The sequence below is a fragment of the Miniopterus natalensis genome, chromosome 16 (genome assembly GCF_054644295.1).
Source record: "Miniopterus natalensis isolate mMinNat1 chromosome 16, mMinNat1.hap1, whole genome shotgun sequence".
Classification (NCBI taxonomy): domain Eukaryota; kingdom Metazoa; phylum Chordata; class Mammalia; order Chiroptera; family Miniopteridae; genus Miniopterus; species Miniopterus natalensis.
Genome location: NC_142096.1, coordinates 2,270,706 through 2,288,780, shown reverse-complemented (window position 1 = coordinate 2,288,780; position 18,075 = coordinate 2,270,706). Strand labels below are relative to the sequence as shown.

Here is an 18,075-nt window from a genome sequence, read left to right as displayed (position 1 = left end):
GTACATGTTTATATATATATATATATATATATATAAAGACTTTAAGACAGCCCTTCGTATTGTAGATAAGAGACTGAGCATGCTCCACTTTTTATACGAATTTTTACGGTATTTGTAAGAATAAAGGGGTATCTGGAACCGCCCGACCCCCGACTCGCCGTGATTCCCGCGCGCGGGCGGGAGGGGACCCCGGGAGGCCCCAGGACCCGCGCGCAGCTGGCACCGGGGGCGCGGACCCGGCGCGTCACCCCGGGCAGCCAGGCTGCTTGGGGAGGGGTCGCTTGGCTCCGAACCCCGCCCAGGCCGCCTCCAAATGCCCCATCCGACGCGCCCGGGACCGCGCAGCGGTGGAGGCGCCGCGGACGCTGCGCCCGGAGGCGGGGAGGGCCCGGGAGCGGCCGAGGGCCCCGGTCGGTGGCTGCGGAGGCGGGCGGGCCCGCGGGCCGCGTGGACCGTGCGTGGACCCTGCGTTCACTTTCCCGGCCGCCGGGCAGCTCCGAGCGGACCGAGCGCGCCTGGGGACGGCGCGGCCAGGGGACAGCCCGGGCGGGCCGGCGTCCGGAGCGTAACCGGGACAAGCCGCGGAGCCGTCCATCGCCGGTGCCCCGGAGCGGGCCGGGCGCCTCTTGCGGCGGCCTCTGCGTCCAGGTTATGTAACAGCATCCGGGCTGCCGCGACGGCGCGGGTCCAGGGGGACGTGGGGTCTTCAGCGTCCAAAGGTGATGACTTCACGGCTGTCATTTAAAGCGCTGCCAGCGCAGCGACGTGAACCGCCCGCGGCCAGCTGGTTACTTACTTACACTTCACGGGCAAGTTTGCACGTCTGACAAAGCTCCACAAAATACTTTCCCCAAAAATACCAATGTGCAAAAAACAAACAACAAGCGAACAAAGAAAAGTCCTGAAGTGCAAATGCTAAGATTTATTGCAGCAGAACAGAAACACTGCAAGCTCTGGTGGGACACTGAAACAGACACTGCAAGAAAAGACATGCTGAGTCACGGTAAATTTAAATTAAAACACTTAAAACTTGCAATTGAACAAACATTTTTTCCCTGCTATATCAATATTATTGCCTCAGGTAAATCAAAATGAAGACCTCACTCAAGCTTATGTACTATTAACAGTTATGTTCCTAAGTTTGCAGAGAGGTAATAAAAATATATATAACCACAGAAAAACAGTATTTTGATTTATAGTTTACAAAACCATTTTACTGACATGTGACCCAGAAAAACCTTAAGTTCCATTTCAAGATGATAAAATACATTCACTATGCACACAGTTAACAAGTAACAACCCAAACCCCAGCAGCACCCTCGGGGCCACGTGGTCAACTTCCCGGGTTCCTGCAGCCTGGGGATCCTAAGAGGCGCTTCCTGCTCGCAGGAGCTCGATCTCCTCCAATCCAGCGCCGCGTGTTGGGTGGGTGGCTATGGACAGGACAACACAGCTCGGCAGCCCCACCTCCTTGCCGATGACACTCCTCGCTTCGTAGCTCTGCGGTGACAAGAGGCACGCGGGTAAAGCAAACAGCCCTGCCCGTTCGGTTTCCAACAACAAACACCAAAGAGCAGGACTATGCCCGTGGCTGAGAACATTGGTAAGGACGGAGACAGGCCCATAAAAAGCCCATTATTGTGGCGAGTGAAGGGACCGGTGTTCTGATAACTGAACTGTTTTTACACAAGAACATGGGAAACACCCCGCTGCTGCTTGCTGGGCGCAGGGTGACAAGCGTCTCTGCTGGCTGTCCTCGGAGAGGAGGGGCCGGGCAGGACTTACCGAGGGGATGTGCCTGTGTTAGCGGGGAGGGGCCGGGCATGCGTCGGGCTCGCAGCTGCCTCTCACTTCCTTTGGGACACTTCCCCAATCTAGCAGCACTTCTGGTCAAAGGATTTTCTGGTACTTCGCCCCAAACTTCCCTGTTTAATGGGACACCACTTCTTCTAGAGCTAGACCGAGTTAAACGCCTCTACGCTGTAGAAAGCTTCTTATTCACGTTCCGTTGAGCACCTTGTGACTGGCTAACCTTGGGCGAGTTTCATCTCCAGATGAAAACACGGGCTAGGGAGGTGTGGGTGCCCTCAGTCTCTAGGTCAAACCTCAGGGCGTGTTCCTCCTGGGGTGGGGGTGGGGCTAAAAATGAAGAGGCTGAAATACACGGGAATAAAGGACATCTCTGGCCTCATTTGAGACGGAGGCCCTGGAAGGCCGCGTGTTCTCTCAGAAACTCCTTTGCTGCCACCTGCATAGCATCAGGGTATCTCCCATTTGACCAATGTGACCATAGCTTTGATCAGCGTGTGTTACAGAGCAGGCACGTGGCGGCCTCTCGGTGCCCGCCCCTCGAAGGAGAACATCGCCGCCCTCTCCCTTGGTCTAAGCTGGGCTCAGTGGCTGGCTGCTCACCACAGGGTGCAGGGCACAGGACCCTGAGTTACGTCCCAAGCTCGGCCAGGAAAGGTGCCGGCTTCTTCTGCCTGCCTCTCTGGAACCCAGACACGTGCTGTGGGGCATCCAGGCTCTGTGGGTATCTGCCCAGAGCACGGGCAGGTCCCAGCCAACAGGAGCACAAAAGCCAGCTGGGAACTAACGGGCCTCTGGCCCCAGCCCAGCCTACGGGGGCCCGCTGATGCCCACTGGAGCAGAGCAGGGCTGTCCTGGCAGAACCCTGTCCACACTGCAGGTATGTGTCCAGGACCGCTGTGGAAGCCACTGAGCTTTGAGATAGTTTGTGTTGAGGCAGTAATACCAAGATCAGTCTGGGATGTGGACACCGATCTAATGGAGGATCACTCGCGGTGATCCTCTTGCCTTCCTGCTGTGACACAGGCCTGGCACAGACACTGAACATTTAAGTGTAGAGTTTTTGTCACTTAGTGAAAAGTTAGTGTGAGGTCACCGAGCAGTCTAACGGGCAGTGAGAGCTGCTGGTGAAATGGAACTAAAGGCTCCAGCCTGACCGTGGTGGCTGAGGGGCTGAGGCCCTTCCACAGCTCAGGATCTATGGGACACAGACGTCCCCTGGTCATTCACTGAGGGTGTGTTATGAGTCCACAAAGGCCCTGTCCCTGCAGAAATGGCAGGAAGCAGGAGAGAGCGGCAAGGCTTCCAGTCTGAAGGGAGAGGGCAGGATGGTGCAGAGGACGGGTCACTGTGCGGGGCTGAGAAGACTGAGGCAGGACAGCTGGAGGCTTCTCTCGGCAATTTGTTTTTTAATCTGCACCCAAGGCTATTTTTTTCCCATTGCTTTTCAGAGAGAGTGGAAGGGGGAGAGAGAGAGGGAGGAAGAGAGAGAGAGAGAAACATCAATGTGAGAGACACATCGAGCGGTTGCCCTTTAGGTGAAAGAACGTAAAAGGCTGCTCCACAGCCTGGTGCCGCCAGCCCCTCCTGAGGTGCAGGACGGGGCAGGCCAGCGGATGGCAAGGGGCTGGGAGGACAGCCTCCACGGGTGGATCGGGTCAGCCTCAAATTCTGGCAGGAATCAGAGCTGGAATCTGGCCATGAGAACCCACCAGAAAGTTCTGCGGATGATCAGGGTCGCCTTTCCCCCATAACCTCATGAGCTGGCCCGAGTCTGCTACCTGGATGTGGACCCTGGCACTAGTCACAGGTACCTTTTGTGGCCAGGGGTACTGTGCCGTGGCACCACCTCGCGGCCATTCCCCAGTGCCCTTCTCTGGGGTTCAGCAACTCCACGGGCCACTTGTGGCGCTTTTAAATGGCTTTGACAAGACAGGGGTGGCATCTCAGGGACAGGCTGCTCCTGTTTCTGAGGGCCAAGCTTCATGGAGAAGAAAGCTGTCTTTGGCCCCTAAGTTATATTTAGGTGGTGGTTTCTCGGAGGAGCACACCCCTCTGCTAAGTTACTCTGTGCACTTGATTAAGTTACACTGTGGTAAGTCAGAAGTGTTACCAGTTACTGAGGCTCTGGGATACTCCAACTTAAAAAAAGCACATATCTTTCAGTTAATTCTGGTCTATTAATGTGAGACCAAAGCAGTAGAACTTGAAATCTCAACACAGTTTTTCCATAATCCAAAGCCAGGAGGACAAATTCATGCATCCACTGTAAGGCTCAGCAGGAAACAGCCTCGAGTCCACAAAGGAAAGACCCTGTTAGCAGACATGGGCACCTGTCCGAGAGTAGCAGCTGTCAGACTCACCCAGGCCTCAGTACAGCCCAGCCTTAGCAGTGTGCAGTTATACTGCGGACTGTTCTCACTAAAAGTATGCAGGGCAGGGGTCTTCCTGTGGGCTGACCTGCTGGCTCAGGGCTTCAGAGCGTAAGCGAGCACATCTGGCTGGGTGTCCCCGTACTTACCCCATCCTCACAGGCGGCGGACCTCAGGAGGGAGGAGATGCTGCTCTGTGCCAGCTGCAAGGACAGTAAAATGGGCTGGGTTAAGAATCCCACAACTGTAGTAAGTGCTGGTGCTAAAAACATGCATGTCCTGAAAATTAGCACATCAAATATGAACCACCGGTCTTTTCTTTAGTAGCTCTGATCTCAAAGCCTGAAGTCAAACGTGACTTTCTAAGTCACGGGCATGGAAAGATTGTGTTCCTGAGGGTGAGCCCTTTGCTTTTTTCCCAGGGAAGGAGCGACAGATGCAACTCTGTCCCAGCCAGTGAGTCACAGTAGCTCCATGAGGTAGACGCGGGACACACACGAGCTCCCGGGCCAGCTCCTACCTTGACCCTCACGGTGCCCTGGGGTCGGGAGGGGCAGTGCAGGAAGACCTGAAGGTGCCTTCTGAGGAGCGGAGCGGTGACCACGCGGGAGCAGTCCGCACAGGAAAAGGCGCCTCTGTCGTTTGTAAACACACAGGGGAGAAAAGACCAGAAAACGTACAAATCAGAGAGTGTGGGGTAGACGGGAGTTTTTCTGAACGTGAATGCTCACATCGGGGGGCTCTACCTTCCAAAGGTAAGTTCCTAGGCAGCGGGGTCGGCCTGACGCGGGGAAACGCCCGCTCCCCCCACCCCGGCCAGCGGCTCGGCGGGCACGGAGCCGGGAGGATGCTCAGCGGGGAAGCTGCAGCCAGGCTGGGGCGAGGGAGGCGGCAAACATCGGGCGCAGAGGGAGGCCGAGCCCGGCGAGGGGGGGAAGGCGGGGCGTGGGGGGGGCTCCCTATCTGCCCAGCGGGAAGCCCTGCTCTAACCAGCAGGATGGCTCCTTGTTGCCATCAGGTAAACCTACGATTCACATTCTTGTCTCCCACGCACGACCCAGCGAGACTGGTTTATACACAGCGCTTCCACCCGGCGGGGTCAGGGAGACACCTGCTCTTGGCTTCCTTTTTTTAAATTCCTCACCTGAGGATATCTTTCCCATTGCTTTTCAAAGAGAGTGGAAGGGATGGGAAGAGAGAGAGAGAGACAGAGAGAGAAACATCGACGTGAGAGATGCACCCACTGGTCGCCTCCTGCACTTGCCCTGACCAGGGCCAGGGATCGAGCCTGCAACCGAGGCACGTGCCCTTGACTGGAATCGAACCCGGGACTCTGCAGTCTGAGGGCCGACCCTCTAACCACTGATCCACACCAGCCAGGGCAGTGATGAGCCCCTTTCTGTCTGCCCCGTGACAAAGTCAACCTGGGAGGCCCGAGAGCCAATCGGAGACCTGCACCTCCACCCAGCTCCACCCTGGCCCTGGGGAGCGGGCGCTGCACCCCCGAGGGAAGGGAAGGTCTGTTCACTGGTCTCTGGGAGAACCGAGGCCCTGCAAAGGACAGGCCACGCCGTCCCCAAGTTCGTCCTATTTACCCAAGTTTACCCCAAGTTTTTCTCTTTTCTCCTAATAACAGACAGGACTAAACCTGGCTCTTTTTCAAGACAGGAACAGCCCAAATCTCTGCTACGCAGAGAAGGCACCACGTGCCACGGACCCGTCCTTGCAGCTCGGCTTTGGGGGCTCCTGCTGGCCCTTGGCGCAGGGGCACCTGGCCCGAGGCGGTCAGCTGGGGATCCTGGGACCGGGCTGCTGCCCCAGGGTCTTTCGGGCCAGTCACTGCCCCCTTACCTGTCTTCGGGGCTCTGTTCCAATCTCTCGTTGCCACACAGGTCACACGTGGGCCAGGAGAAGGCAGTGCTCTCGTCCACGCCGACCACCGTGCCTGGGCCAAGGGAAGCAAAGCTGGTCTCAGAGACGGTGTCCACCCTCCCGACTTCTCCTTGCTCCCAGGACACAGATGACAACGTGCCTCAGATTTCTCGCACTTGTGAGTTTATATAAATGTGCCTAAGATTTTTATGATTTCTGTTTATTGGACAAACAGAATTATAACAATAAAAAATAAGTTTTAAAACCTACCCACATTACAACCTGGCCAAGTTTTCATTTTTGCCAGTTGTGTCTCAACAAAGTTGGTTAAAAAATACATGACGCCTAAGACCCTGACAGACCAGTGGGGACTGAGGCAGGGAAGACGCCATCTCAGCCTTGCTCGAGACTGCGAAACAGAGAACCCGGGCTGTCCACCCGTGAAGGGACAGCCCATTCCTACAAGGGACTGTCACGTGACTGTTAACATCCTGAGTTAGATCCTCTACTGCCTGACAGTCGTCCCCGCTGGAGTATCCCGTGGAAAGCAGGTGGCAGAGTAACATGTAGCAAACGGTCCTACTCTGCACAGCCACACACGCGCCCACCGCGGGGCGACGCGAGCTCCATGCGCAGGGTGGAGCTTCAGCGTGTGGCGGGAGGTGGTCGCCTGTCTCTTGATTCGTATTTCACATGTGCCGATAGACATTATCTTTTCACCAAAAATTTTTATAGTTAAAAAATAAAGTATTAATGCTACTTTCCACTCCAGGCTCATATATCCCACCGGCTCCTGAAACACCTCCTTCTCAACTCTCGAGACAGAATGAAGATTGTGCCCGCAAAGCGGGCCTCTCACACCAGGCTCCCGTCATGAAACAGCAGTGGCACTGCCTGGTGGGTCACCGAGGCCAGGACCTCAGAGGTCATCACATACATTCTTGCCCTCCATGGACACCGGGCTCCCCCTGTACCAGGTTCGTTACCCACCTGTCAACTTCCCTCCTGGCTGAGCCTTCTCCTGGCTACCTCACCCTTTGGACTGGTGCTTGCCCTCCACCTGGCTCTACCCAGGGCCCCAGCCCCTCCACTCTGGTCTGCGAGAGGGAAACTGGACCATACCGTCTGTCAAGATGATGGGGCACACTCCCGACAGCTGTGCCCACCTGCCTGCACACGCCGGCCCCTCCAGGCCTGTCTCAGGTCACTCCCTCCATCCAGATGCCTTTTTGGTCTCCTTCCCGACTCTGGTGCTCACCCACCCTCTCCTGTCAGCAGCCTTTACAAGTCCTGTTTTTTCCCCACCAGATATTCTTCCTGACCTCAGCCCGTCACCAAACTAGCGCCCTCCCACCCTTCAGATCCCAGCCCAGAGCTCCTGTCCCTGGAGACCTCAGTGGCGCCAACAAGGTGAGAAGCCCTGGAGCGCTCACGATGCTGCAGCTCTGTATCTGGCTGTGTGCACAGCTGACTATGCCTCTCTGTATGGACTGTACACCCGGGAGGGAAGCACCTCCTCTGACTTGTTCCTTGTATCCAACATCTGGAACGTGTCAGGTACTCGACGGCTACTTGTTGACAAGTATGACATTTAGGAAACTATAAACACCATCTCCAACAAGATCGATGACCCACCTTGAACGCTGCAAATGGAGTTGACCTGAGTAGCAGGACCCAGTTCGTCGAGCTCCACAGGGCTGGCCAGCTCACAGGCGTGAGCACCACAGGCCACCTCTGAAACGGGCATTGGAAGCAAGAGGACAGTCCGTTCAACACACACAATCTGACCTGTCAACAGAGACATTGCAGACTGAACCCCTGAAGGGAAAAGGTAATCTTCCTGCCAGTAGACAGCATCCTCTGCCAGCCTCCTCTGAGGCGTGGGAGCCGAGGGGCACACCATGGGGTCCGGTGACACATGCACCGTGTCCAGTGACACATGCACCGTGCAGAAGGGAAGCCCTGAAGCCCAGCATGCTGAGAAAACACAAAATACCAAATCCATTTGCAATTCAGAAAGGTGAGTTTTATGATGTGTAAATTATATCTCAATAAAATAAAATCCATATACAGTTGAGGTGGGCTCCTTGGAAAAAAGGCCCAGCTGACCCAAGAGTACATGTTTACAATGTGTCCCAGGCAATGGCTTCACGTGGCCCCTGCACCTGTAAAGCTTGCCACCAGCACAGTCCTTGAGTGGCCAATGGTACTTCACAGGGCGTGTCAGTACTGCAAGGGCCTGCGGTTCTCTCCAGGGGTCAAGGAAAGCCTGGGCTGGCACCATGGGACTGTCCCTCCACCTGCCTTGTCTGCGGTGGGCTTGGTGAAAGGCCCAGCAGGTCCAGAGTGAGACAGAGGCACCCAGGAGCCACGAGTCATCTTACAGAACCTCTAAGTCACCACGGGATCGAAGCTGGTGAGAAGAAGGCATACCCTGGTCTTGGAGGGCATCTCTGAAGAAGAAGCTACAAGGGGCAGCCTTGGCGAGGACTTCCAGGACATCTCGGCCCAGCACACACGAGGGCGTCACACAGACTGGCAAGGTTTTGGGGAAACCAGAGCTGTTTTCATCCTGCATCTGCAGGGTGACATCCGTCACCGTCAGCCAAATCTCCCTTGGCTCCAGAAGAAGCAAACTGTTCAGCTGCAAGACACAGGCAAGACTATTAACTTGATAGCTACTCTTATGTCCAAAATAATTCTTTAAAACAATGTTAGATGACTATTTACAGTAACATTATTACATATTTACATTAACATCGTTACATTTACATTAACACTGTTACATATTTACATTAACATCACTCATCACTTCAACAAATATTTAAAAACAAACAACAGACCTTTCATGGCTTGGTCACTAGCCCCCACAGACAGGGCTGTGCCCCGTGAGCCCCGACCCTGTACCTGTCTAATGGGCTCCTTTGCTGGGATACAACCTGCCCTTTCCTGGCTCTACTGGCAAGAATTGGTTGCTCTTTGCCTCCGGACCCCACGTTTGTGTACCTATGGTGCTGTTTCGTATTTAGTATATGCATCCTCCTGCCTTGCTACATGTAAATTTCCCAAAGGTTAGGAAACGTTATAACTGAATGTTTGTAACCGCCCACTCCCAAATTAATACGCTGAAGCCCTAACCTCCAATGTAATGGTCACGGAAGGCGGGGCCTTTGGCAGATAATTAGGTCATCAGAGTGGGGCCCTCATAATGGGATTCGTGCCCTCGTAAGAACAGACTGAGCGCCTGCTCCCTCTGCTCTCGGCGCTGTGAGGGAACCGGGTGTCCTTCTGAGCCGGGAGAGCCCCACGCAGAGCGGGACCGCGGAGCCTCCCGCGCTCCTGAGCTGTGCGCAGCGCCCGGCCGGTGGGGCCTTGTCCAGAAGCCCAGACCGAGTGTGGCGGAACTGCACCCTGGGTGCCCTCATTCTGGTAGGAAGCAGGTATCCAAAAGTAGTTGTTTCTATTTTCTCTTTTTTCTTTCTTCTATCCTTCCATTATATATTTTTTTTTCATCTGCAGAAGTTGTAACACCTTTTCAACTTCATTAAAATGGCATTCTGCCCTTTCTTCGCTCCTTTTGTTAAGCCTCACCTCAGGAGTGAGGATATTTTTTCCATTGACTTTTTTATTTTTATTTTTTTAGATAGTGGAAGGGAGAGAGGAAGGTGAGAGAGAGAGAGAGAGGGAGGGAGAGAGAGGGAGGGAGAGAGAAACATCGGTGTGACTGGCTGCCTCCCACGCACGCCTGTGGTTACGGCAGGTGCGGGGTAAGGGGCGTGGAGGGGGCACAGGAAATCCTTATACTTCTTCCAATCTACTGTGAATCTATGACGACTGTGAATCTGAAACCTTTGAATGATCAAAACAAAAGTTAAATACACTTTCATGACTTGGTCATTAGCATAATGTTAATACAACGTAACCTTCTCTGCTAACCCAGGTTCTCACAGTGGCTCACTGCCTCTCCCAACAGTCAGCTGTCACTATAGAAAGTGTCAGCTTAACCACAGAGTAGGCACAGGACTTATCATTTCACTTCCTCCCAAGGAAGCATGTTTTTGGTGGCTCTCTTTCCCATAAAAGCAAAATACAGAGGCATAGAGAACTTGAGTGACCTGAGGAAGATGCCTGGCTGGGCTCTGAGTCCTTGCCTATTTTCTAAGGACCATCGATCCCTTCATATCAAACCCTCCCCCTGACAGGCATGCTCCCAGGAAGGCCATATTAAGCTGATGGGAGCCTATTTCTTGGCAGAAAACTCAGAACAGGAGGGGACCAGATGGCCTGCAGTTTGTCTCTCTCTGCTCTAGGGCTCCCGGTGGGTGGTTGGGATCTGGCTGTGGTGTGAGCATTTGACACCCGCTGTCTACCCTCCAGCTCTGGTCTCAGCTGCAGAGCTGTGGGCAGACTGGGCTCTGTGGGCAGGAGCACGTGGTCTGACAGCCGTGAGGTTGATGTTCCCACCCCCGAGGACAGTGTGCCACCTGCAGCACAGAGAGCAGTGCGCTGTAAGCCACTGCCCGACATCACATCCCCACGACCTGGAGTGCACTTTAGGGTAACAGGAAGATGCCAGGTAGGTCTTAACACTCTGAGCACCCTGCAGACGATGGGCATAGGAGTGCACAGCCAGGCTTCAGTCTGCCTCAGACTCGGGGTGTAGAAGGCAAACAGGCGACCAGGCCTTGTCCTCACGGGAGGCCTGTCCCTGCCTGCTGACCCGGATGCAGGGATGGGCCCCTGGAGCACGGCTGAACGACCATGTTAGTCACTCTCATTCGTCAGAAGCACTAATGAGCTGTCAGATGACTGAGGGTGGACAGGGAAGGGAAAACAAGGGCTGAACAATGGCTGTTCTTGTACTGCTCAGGTGACCGAGACACGGATGCTCCTCTCTTAGTTAAGGTCCAGCAGAGGTTTCTGGTGAAACTTCCATCCTGTGTTGGACTTGCCAAAAACACCTCTTTACTTGTCTGCTCTTAGCCCATCTGCTGAACAGCAAGGAAGCCAATATCAAGCTCCTCTTGGCCGCCACTCCCTAGAAGTGCCCCGGCCTCAGAGGGGCCACAGGCTCCTTCAACTGCGCAGGCCCCCAGAACGTGGAAGAGTTAGCTCTGAGACGTGGCTGAGCCCAGTCCCGAGATTCCTGCTTTTACCCCGTCACTGAGGTTTCAGCATCCCTCTTTTCTACAACCTGCCCATGCGTCAGGAAGGAACTACGATGACCGGGCTGAGGATCTCCCCAGGCAGGTTACACCTGAGCTGTTTTCCGCCTCAGTACTCAGCACAGTGGGTGGGCCGTCCACACCCACTCCAGGAATGGACGCATCACCTCCTCAGTGCTGAGCAGCCACAGCTCGATTTCAAAAATGCTTTTCTATTGTGGTACTCCATTAATTTCTAAGGGGGATGAATGATCCTTTAATAAACTATAACAACTTATGCATTATAACACATTATGAGGAGGGAGAAAGGGAGAGAGATGGACAGATTACCAATGGTCTTTGATAAATCACTCTGGCATAGAAACTGCAACGGGTGCTGAGATCAGCCATCTGAAAAGGCATTGAAAGAGATTAGTAACATCGCACACATGCACACACACAATGTAACCGAAGGCCTTGTTAGAAATCAAGACCTTACCTGGAGAATTTCTCTTAAGGAGCGAGGAGCGGGAGGCTGGTAAAGTTTAGAAACAGGGTCTTCTCCAATTATATCAATTTGCCCCAGATGTGGATGAGCAGTGAGAATATAACAGAAGCTAGGAGGAGGCAGAGGAGTTCTCACCTGTTTCAAATAAAGGCAAACACAGAGAAGACTAATATATAATCTAGTCCTTCATATATGTGTATTTATTCACAGATACATACTGTCTCTGAAAGGCTGGTAAGAAATATCTGCATAAGTAGATCATGTTATTTATCTCTGGGAAATTCCTGGCTAACCTGACAGCTGTCTGAGTACCCATGGATTTTATTTATTAGGTTATATGGGTTTCTACTCTAATTGGCAACTGAGTGTTGGTACTTCTAGTGACTGGAGGGGGGCGCTGTCTTGTTTAGTAGGAGGCTAAGACCCTAACTGTGGACCCTAATGGCACGACCCTAACAACTGTGGTTTAAAAACACCATCATAAATTAACCTCAGGAAGAATATCCTGCAGCATAGCAAGGGAAGCCCCAAGGCCTGGGCTTTGGAGGGACGTGAGCGGGTCTGAGTCTGTCCTGGCTCATGCTCACTGGACCTGGACTTCTCGGGGACATGGGCTGTGGAGGTGGCGCTTGCTGCAGCCCTTGGCACGGAGCAGGTGGCAGCCACGGGCGAGTTCTTCCCACGCTGAGCTCACCTCTTCACAGGCCCGGCCGTGGCCAGGTGCTTTTAGAGGCACCGCTGGAGGCCACATGGTGTCGATCAAGCTGAAGAGCCCCGCTGTCCTGGGGAAAGAGAAGATGCTGAAATGCATTTCCTTCTATGAGATTTGGTCTCGGAGAGCAGACATTACCAAATGCCCTTGGAGATCACTAACAAATTGATAGGAGGCATGGAAACTGTAAGACCCTAATTAGATCAGATAGTCAAGGATTAAAATATATCGTTATGCTGGTGAGGTGGTAAATGGGGCAGACACTTTGGAAAAGTTTGGCAGGGACCCAGCAGTCCCACCCAAGAAAACAGAAAAGTTATGGTTCATGCAAAAATTGTATATGACTGTTCCCAGCAGTATTACCCTGAATGGATAAGTGAGTCTGGTGTAATGCAGTATCAGGCAGCCATGAAATGTAATCAAGTACCGACACCTGCGCAACACAGACGAACCTTGACAACACTGTGCTGAGTGGAAGAAGCCAGGCACAGAAAGCCACAGGTTGTGTGTCTCTATTTACATGAAATGTTTATATGCAAATCCATGAGACAGAAAGCAGGTTTGCCTGTCAGGGGCTCAAGGGCTGGGGGTTTCTTTACGGGGTCATAAAAATGGTCTGGAAGTAGATGGTGATGTTTGCGCAACATTATGAATATAAAAACCAATGAATAGTATACTTTTAAAGGGGTATATTTTATGGAATGTTAAGTTACATCTCAATAAAGTTGTTATTAAAAAAAATGACAGTGGTCTCCAGCAAGGAGACATCTCACCCTGATACTAAATGTAGCCAGTGTTACACTTTCCTCAGCTCTGCTTAATGACTTTGCTACAAACGTTACCTTTTCCCCGTTTCCTACAGCTCTCACCCACCTGCATCTCGGAGCTTCCAGGGAACAAGAAGCTGGGGACCTACAACCAAACAGTAATGCTGTCACCTCTACTGGAAAGCTTACCCGCGACCCAGTGAGCAGCGTGAGGCCTGGGGGGAAGGTGCAGAGAGGCCAGGGGGCCCGGCTGGGTGTGGCTCAGTGGTTGAGCATCGACCTATGAACCAGGGGGTCACAGTTCAATTCCTGGTCAGGGCACAGGCCCGGGTTTCAGGCTCGATTCCCAGTGGGGGGTGTGCAGGAGGCAGCCAACCAATGATGTTTCTCTCTCATCGATGTTTCTCTAGCCCTCTCCCTTCCTCTTTCTCTCTTAAAAAAAGTCAATAAAAACATTTAAGAAAAAAAAAGAGAGCGCCAGGGAAAAGCTAGGCGATCCTCAGCACCTTTCTTCTGGAAGGCCTGCTCTCGCTTCTCCCAGTCCTCTCTCTGGTCTCTCGGGTTCTCCCCGCCGGCTGAGGGGAGTATTCTGTGCTGAGCGCCGGGGGCGGGAGTAGGTGTCAAATCTGAACTCCCATCACTTCTAGTTTCCTGCTCTGTGGCTTTCTTAGCTTTGTGCTTCCTTTGATTTTTAGGGCTGTTTTTGATAACGGCTTATCACTTCCTGGCTGCGGTTTCATCTTCAGAGGCGGTTCCTCCTCGTGCGGTTAGGAATCGGCGATTGGTTTCCTTCTTAAAGCTGGGGGTCGACAAGCTGCTGCAGCTTCAGGTTCTTCACCGGGCACCTCACTTGGAACTGCTGGGTAAGTCGCTTATTTATTTAATCCCCACCTGCAGATATTTTCTCCATTGCTTTTCAGAGAAAGGAGAGAGAGAGACATCGATGTGAGAGAGACACATCGATTGGCTGCCTCCCCCATGCACCCCAGACCAGGGCCGGGATCGAACCTGCAACCGAGGTACATGCCCTTGACTGGAATCGAACCCAGGACCCTTCAGACGCTCCGACCACTGAGCCAAAGCGGCCAGGGCTGCATGGCCTTTTTAATAACCCCCTTTCCTCCTCTTTCGCACACATCCTTCCTAATCCTACTCCTACGTGTCCACAGGCGACACTGCGCGGGTTTGACGAGAACTTTTCCTTCTGCCAGGTCAAGGGCCTTATTTGTTCTCACTCACTTCTTGCATGAAATCTTCTGAGGTCAGCCAGCTAAGACGTAGGCCCTTAAAGCACCAACTGCTCGAACCCCTGGGCCTGTCTAGGTTCTGTTCTAAGGGATGCAATTCAAAGGCGGCACCTCCTGCCTCCCTGTCCCTCAGGCTCGGCTGGGGCCCGCTGCGCTGCGAGGACGGACCAGGCTCTGCAGCCACGTCCTCTCCAAGACACTGCTCTTAAAGGGCCATTCGGGAGATCTGCACAAAACAACACCTAGGAGCTAGTATTTTAGACACAGATTAGTAGTTTCGTCTAAAAGTTTGAGACATACATCCTGTTAGGATTTTGAACCCAAAGAGGCGCCCCTCCTCTGCAAAAAACTTTGCTAGCTGTATTTTCCATATCTATAGGATTAACATATTTCAGGAAGCTTCTTTCCCCCCCAGTATTGCCTTATCATAAAAAATAAAAGATGTAATAATCAGCACTAAAAAGATAAAGTTCACATACAGAATGACACCAAAATGTGACTTTCAGCTGTCCGACCTACTGAACTGCTGCGGGGACAAAGGTCAGGGACACGCCACAGAGCAAACAGCGGGGATGCTCCGGCGGGAAGCTCAGCGCCGCTCCGCAGCCTGCTTGGCGAGCGTGCTTCGGGGTTGTTTTGAAAACGGCAGTTTTTTCCTTAAGGTCCAGGCTAGTTTTCTGACTCTTCTTATTTTACCCAGTCAGCATAAAATGTGTCAGAGAAACACAAACGATAGGAAGGCCGTCTGTCTGCAAGCCTGTCCACAGGAGGCAGGCGGAGGGAGGCTCCCTGCAGCGGGGTCCAGCTCTCCACAGGTGATGACCTGAGAGTTTAGCTCAAAGCTTCTAAGATGCCACCTCACAAAATCTCACTCACATAAACAGACTTCATATAAAGCTGCCTTACTGGTAGAGCCGGGAAAACATACAGAAAACACATCTTGAGAGTTAAAATACACATAACTCAACATGTCTAAATCTTAATTTTAATAAAATTATGAATTGCTAAACCTGCATAATTGTTTCTGTTGTCATTACCATTTTCCCCACCCATAGGTCCTCTATGGGCTCCCCTCCACCCCTGGCCTTGTTTTACAGGCAAACTCTAAGATCCCACTTTATTGTCTTTGAAAATAAGAGATAAAGGATTAATAAAGATCCAGTCCCCTCACCGTCCTCGGGTGGCCTTCTGCAGAGCCTTCATTCCTGCCAGGCGGCAGGGCCTCCCTTCCAGCCATCTGTCCTTGAGGACGGGGCCCTCCAAGTGCACTTCACCGAACACCCCGTAGGCGTCTTGCACGAGGAGGCAGAGTCTGCAAAAGAGCATCGGCATTGGTTCTTCTAGGGGGCAGTTTCTGATTCAGTACAGAGATGGGGGAAGTGCTCCGAGGTTGGTTTTCCTCAAGGCGCACCCTCCCCCAGCTGCCCCCTAGCCTGACCTACCTCTCTGCTCCACGTCTAACCAGGCGGGTGAGGCAGAGGCTTGGGGAGCAGAGTCCATTTCCCAAGGAGGAAGCCCTAGGCCTTCCTGCAAGGGGGAGAAGCAGGGTGGCCCCACCCCACCCCATGCAGTTCAGTTAGTACCCGCTTGACAAAGTCGATGCATCCGTCCCACCCGCGCTGTTCTGTAAGCATTAGTTGGTCAGTATCTACACAGTCAGGATGAATATAAAAATCTCTCTGCTTTATAAAGCTAGAAACAGTATCTGGTCGCTTGTGCTGAGGAGGGAGAGGAGGGCATCGGCTAATTCCTTTGCATTTTCTTTTTAAATTTGCCTTTGTCTCAAATAACGAAAGCCGGGGCGCTGTTTCTTCTTTCGCCCAGCAGGTGAGCGGTGACTGCTCTCCTCCCCCTGTTCAGGCCCAGGCACAGGCTCCCCCGCCTTGTCCTGCTCGCAGGGCTGAGCCTCAGGTGGGCGCAGGCTCGGGCCTGTGGGGCAGCCACTGTCCCCGCCGGTTCCACTGGATTGGAACTGTGGCCCCAACAGGTTAACGTATCAGCAGCGCTCCCAGAATCCCACCCACCTGTCACTGCTTCCTGCTCGGGAGATCCTATCTCCTAAAGTCAGTGCTGGTGGGACAGGTCGGAGCAGAAAAGGGCCCAGGACCAGCATGTTTTTCCTGACTCAGCAGAGGTGTTTCCCACAGATCACACCACATTCAAGGGAACGTAAATGACTTCCCAGGGGGGCAGAACCACGCAGCAACTCTGGACCTGAAGAAAGTAGCTACCACCGGATTTACTCATAACAGCAATAGGGGCACCTTGCTTCGGGGACACTGCGAATTCTCCAGTGTCCAGCACGGGGAAACCAGTGCTGCTACTGGGGTGGTGCTGTGCCTCTCCGGCGCTGTGCCCCTGCCGTGGGTGAGCTGGGATAGGACATCTATGCCTGTACTCTTGCCCTGCCACACGTGGGGCAGAGCTTCTACAACATGGGCTGGGAAAGAAGAGAAGCTGGTGGACGGACCTCCCAGGATGCGTCTGTACCCGAGCCTGGGAGCGGAGGCAAGAGGGGCCATCTTCTGGACGGCCCTTTGTGGAGAGAGCCCCGAGCAGGCTCCACAGGACGGTCTGGTTGGCTGGGGAGTGGGCCACGGCTCCAGGGCCACATGCGCGTTGCTTTTACTGAGATTTAGTAGATTTTCTCAATTCCACTGGGGGAATGTTTCTCCATTTGCTATATGCCCTGAAGACAATTTCTGGAGGATTCAAATGATTGTGTGGTGTGTGTTTTTTATAGTGTTCTCCAGTTAAAATTTTTTTTCGGGAGAGGACCTACTGTCTGCCCTCACTCTGCTGTCAGAAGTCAGTCTTCCACTGGTTTCTTCTGTTTACGTCCATCAGGAATAAAGACCTTCTGGGTGTTCAGCATGTGCTGTGTAAGACTCGGGTTGTTGGCCATTATTTGTAAGTTTCGAGAGTATTTGAAAACTTCCCATTCTAAATTTGTAGACTTAAGTGTGAGCTGTTCTTTTCCCCGCTAAAAGAAGTCTTAATTTGCTTGAACACAATAAATGAAACAAGTACAAAATCACCAAGTCGTGTAACGGAAGTGTAACAGGTGTGGGGAGGCACAGAGGGCTGCAGACCCACGGAATAGGTTTCACAAGGTTCTTTATATTTTTTTTAAAAAATGTATCTTTATTGCTTTCAGAGAGAGGCAGGGAGAGGGAGAGATGGAAACATCCATGATGAGAGTCACTGACCGGCTGCCTCCTGCACGCCCCTGCCGGGGATCGAGCCCGAAACCCGGGCCTGTGCCCTGACCGGGAATCAAACCGTGACCTCCTGGTTCATGGGTCGACCCTCAACCACTGAGCCATGCTAGCTGGGCGCAAAATTTACTTTGTTACAAATGTTATTAGATGACAAAAAGGTGATTTTCTCCGACTCTGGTGAGTCTACCAGCAGGTGTGCGCACCTTTATGGAAAGGGTGATCTGCTTGGTTAGAGGGGCTTAGAGAGGTGCTCCACAGCGCACACCCCGCACAGGAACGGCACGGTCACACAGGAACCAATCCGTGGCCGGCCTCGCCATGCGGCCTTCATCTTCCAGCTACCGCAGCTGTTTGTAGGGTAAAGCAGTAAGGAATCATTCAAACAGCCAGTGTCTTCGGCTTGCCCCGCCCCCAGCAGCCAGG

At 53.0% G+C, this 18,075-nt stretch overlaps 1 protein-coding gene across 1 annotated transcript in view; it reads right to left on the bottom strand.

Annotated features, from left to right (window-relative positions):
* Nucleotides 1-1,028: 1,028 nt before the first annotated feature.
* Nucleotides 1,029-18,075, bottom strand: part of SPIDR (scaffold protein involved in DNA repair) — a 77,587-nt gene continuing 60,540 nt past the window's right edge. The window contains exons 11-20 of the mRNA XM_087825257.1: nt 15,603-15,743; nt 12,400-12,487; nt 11,697-11,840; nt 11,549-11,608; nt 8,487-8,697; nt 7,689-7,841; nt 6,033-6,126; nt 4,702-4,816; nt 4,331-4,384; nt 1,029-1,500 (exon numbers count right to left, since the gene is read on the bottom strand). Coding sequence (XP_087681383.1) covers nt 1,366-1,500; nt 4,331-4,384; nt 4,702-4,816; nt 6,033-6,126; nt 7,689-7,841; nt 8,487-8,697; nt 11,549-11,608; nt 11,697-11,840; nt 12,400-12,487; nt 15,603-15,743 — 1,195 coding nt within the window. The 3' untranslated portion in view covers nt 1,029-1,365. The remainder of the gene's footprint in view (nt 1,501-4,330; nt 4,385-4,701; nt 4,817-6,032; nt 6,127-7,688; nt 7,842-8,486; nt 8,698-11,548; nt 11,609-11,696; nt 11,841-12,399; nt 12,488-15,602; nt 15,744-18,075) is intronic.